Source organism: Neopelma chrysocephalum, unplaced genomic scaffold, assembly GCF_003984885.1.
Source record: "Neopelma chrysocephalum unplaced genomic scaffold, ASM398488v2 Primary Assembly neopelma1_197, whole genome shotgun sequence".
Taxonomy (NCBI): Eukaryota; Metazoa; Chordata; class Aves; order Passeriformes; family Pipridae; genus Neopelma; species Neopelma chrysocephalum.
In genome coordinates, this window is record NW_020897859.1 from 1 (window position 1) to 2,968 (window position 2,968).

The window sequence follows — 2,968 nt, forward strand, 5'->3', positions numbered from 1 at the left end:
CTCGGGCGGGGCCGGGGCCCCTCCCGGGGCCGCTGGAACGGCCTCGCACCCCCCCGGCCCGGGGTGGGGGGGACACGCAGCGTTCGGTGCCGGGTCCCACCCGCGTCCCTTTCCCAGCGCTTCTCCCAGCCCCGGGTTTGTCTCCCAGGCCTGGGAATTCCGGGATGTTCCCCCCCTTTCCAGCTCCTGGAATCCCCCCGGGGGGGAGGGTCCGGCCTGGCTGTGCCCCCCTCCCGAGGGTGAACACCCCCCCCCATCGCCCGCCCCCGCCGCTCCCGTTACCTGCCCGGGAGCGCCGGGAATTGCGGGGATCGGGAATTGCGGCACCTCCCGGCCCGCCCCGCCTTGCGAAACCGCCCGCAGGGGTTCCTCTTCCTCCCCCCGGGGGAGCCGAACCGCCCCGTCCCGCTCCCAAATCCCTGCTCCGCCTCGGGGCGTTCGGGATTGACCCCGTCCCGACCCCTCGGAGCGCCCCAAAAAGGGGATGCGGGATGCGCCGACCCCCCCCCCCGGCCCGGGGGGAGGCTCCCCCACCGCCCCTCCCGGGGCCCGTCCGAGCCTTCCCCAGACACAAAGGTGCTCATTGTGCCGCCGGCAAATCCCTAATCCCGCGGTGGGCCCGCGCCTGGCCTCGCTGTCCCACCGGGAATTGCGTTGGGATCGGCCCCGGGATGCGGACACGGCGCTCGGGAGGGGAACCGTGCGGAGGGGCTGCGACCCCCGGGGCTGTGCCCGTCCCGGGGCGGGGGGGTCCGGGACCTGGAGCCCGGAGCTCTCTCGGGCTGTCCCGGGAATCCGGGCTGGTCATCGGGATCGGGAGCAGGGCCTGGGTTAATGTTCACCCACTGACCTCTGACAGCAGGAGCAAAGTCCGGAGCTCGGCAGCTCCGCAGGGATTTCACCGGCCCGGGGGGCTCGGCCGGGGGCTCCCTGGGAGCTGAGGTGGAAATCGGGGGGGGTGGGTGTTGGTGGGATCCCCCCGGGGTGGGATCGGGGCCCCGCGGGGGTGCCGGTGCCCCCCTCACCTCCCCCTTTCTCTCACTCCCCCCCCAGCATGTTTCAGACCTTGTACAGCTATTTCTGGTGGGAACGGCTCTGGCTCCCGGCAAACCTCACCTGGGCCGACCTGGAGGACCGGGATGGGCGAGTCTACGCCAAAGCCTCCGACCTGTACATCACCCTCCCCCTGGCCTTCCTCTTCCTCATCGTCCGGCACCTCTTTGAGACGTGAGTCCCTGCCCTGAGCCCCCGAGCCCCCCCTGTGTCACCTTGCCCTCAGCCTGGCTGGGGGGTGCCCGTGGCACCCCGGGGGTCCCATCGGCCCCCTCCCCAAACCACGTGCCCCCCACACAGACCCTGCTTTGTGCAGCCCCCGCCGCCCTTATCGGGCCCAGGCGGCGTTTTAAGGAGCGATTTGTTGGGCAAACAATGGGAACAGACCCGGCTTTGTTGGGATGGCAGGAGAAGGGAGAAGGGGGGGCCCCTTCAGCGGGGCGGGGATGGCCCCGTCCCCCACCCTGGGGTGACACAGGGACCTGGGGTGGAGGGTCCCCTGTGGCAAAACCCACCTCGGGGAGGGCACAGCGGGACGGGGAAACTGAGGCACTGAGGGGTCGTGAGTCACCCTGGGGTGGCTTTGGGGGAGGCCAAATCCCACAGGTGACAGAGATGGAGACAAATGTCCCCCTGCTCCTTCCCCAGGTACGTGGCCACCCCCCTGGCCGGGCTCCTGAACGTCAAGGAGAAGATCAGGTTAAAAGCCACCCCCAACGCTGTGCTGGAGAAGTTCTACGCCTCCACCTCCAAACACCCCAAGCAGGTGAGGGGTAGGGGGTGGACAGGGGTGGGAAGGGGGAGGTGAGCAGCAGCCCCAGGGCCCCGTTGTGACATCCCCGCTGTCCCCAGGCCGACGTGGAGCTGCTGTCCAAGAGGAGCGGCTGCTCCGTGCGGCAGGTCGAGCGCTGGTTCCGCCGCCGCCGCAACCAGGACCGGCCCAGCCTGCTCAAGAAGTTCCGGGAGGCCTGGTGAGACCCCCTGCCCGGTGTCACAATCCCCCCCCATGGCGGGGAGGGGGCTGGGGGGGCACCCTTTTGGCCGGGAGCCACGGTGGGAGGGTGGGCTGTGCGGGGTGTGGGGCCGGTGGGTCCGTCCTCCTCCCTCCCTGCCCCCCCCGTGCCCATCTGAGGACCGTCTGCTTCCTTTTTCCAGTTGGAGATTCACCTTTTACCTTATTGCTTTCATTGCTGGCATGGCTGTCATAGTGGATGTAAGTGTTGTCCCCCCACCCCAGCAGTGCCTCGCCCCCCCTGGGCCCCCCCTCTCCTCTAACACCCCTGTGTGTCTCCCCCTCCCCATCCCACAGAAACCCTGGTTCTACGACCTCCGGGAGGTGTGGAAGGGATACCCCATCCAGGTGAGCTCCTGATCCCACCCCCGGGATCAGGGTCAGATTTGGGAACTGGGGGTGCAGGGGGGGTCTCTCTGGGCTCACTCAGTGTCACCCGTGGGGGTTTGGGTGGGGCAGGTTTGCTGAGGGGGGCAGAGGGTCCCCAGGACTCTGTGCCCAGGGAAGGGGATCAAACCCCTCTGGGGGACCCAGAGCATCCCCCCCAAGCTGCCCCTTGCCCTCCAGAGCATGCTGCCCTCCCAGTACTGGTACTACATGATCGAGCTCTCCTTCTACTGGTCCCTGCTCTTCAGCATCGCCTCCGACGTCAAGCGCAAGGTGGGCTGGGGGTGGGGGGTCTGGGAGGGGGGTGCAAGCACTGGGACTGGGTGTGAGGGACCAGCTGGGAGGATCTGGGGACACGGAGGGGCTGTGGGATGGCAGGGGGCTGTGGGTGGGATCCAGGCTGAAAGCCTCAATTTCCCCATCCCTGGGCTCTTGTAACCCCCAACTCCCCCATCCTTGGGCTGCTGAGACCCCCAACTCCCCCATCCTTGGCCTCCTGTAACCCCCAACTCCCCC

General features: G+C 68.8%; 1 protein-coding gene across 1 annotated transcript in view; it reads left to right on the top strand.

Moving 5' to 3' along the window:
* The first annotated feature begins 806 nt into the window (after positions 1-806).
* Positions 807-2,968, top strand: part of CERS2 (ceramide synthase 2) — a 3,989-nt gene continuing 1,827 nt past the window's right edge. Inside the window, exons 1-7 of the mRNA XM_027702805.1 lie at positions 807-942; positions 1,054-1,227; positions 1,702-1,819; positions 1,906-2,024; positions 2,209-2,266; positions 2,363-2,413; positions 2,633-2,725. Of these exons, the coding sequence (XP_027558606.1) occupies positions 1,055-1,227; positions 1,702-1,819; positions 1,906-2,024; positions 2,209-2,266; positions 2,363-2,413; positions 2,633-2,725 (612 nt within the window). The 5' untranslated portion in view covers positions 807-942; position 1,054. The remainder of the gene's footprint in view (positions 943-1,053; positions 1,228-1,701; positions 1,820-1,905; positions 2,025-2,208; positions 2,267-2,362; positions 2,414-2,632; positions 2,726-2,968) is intronic.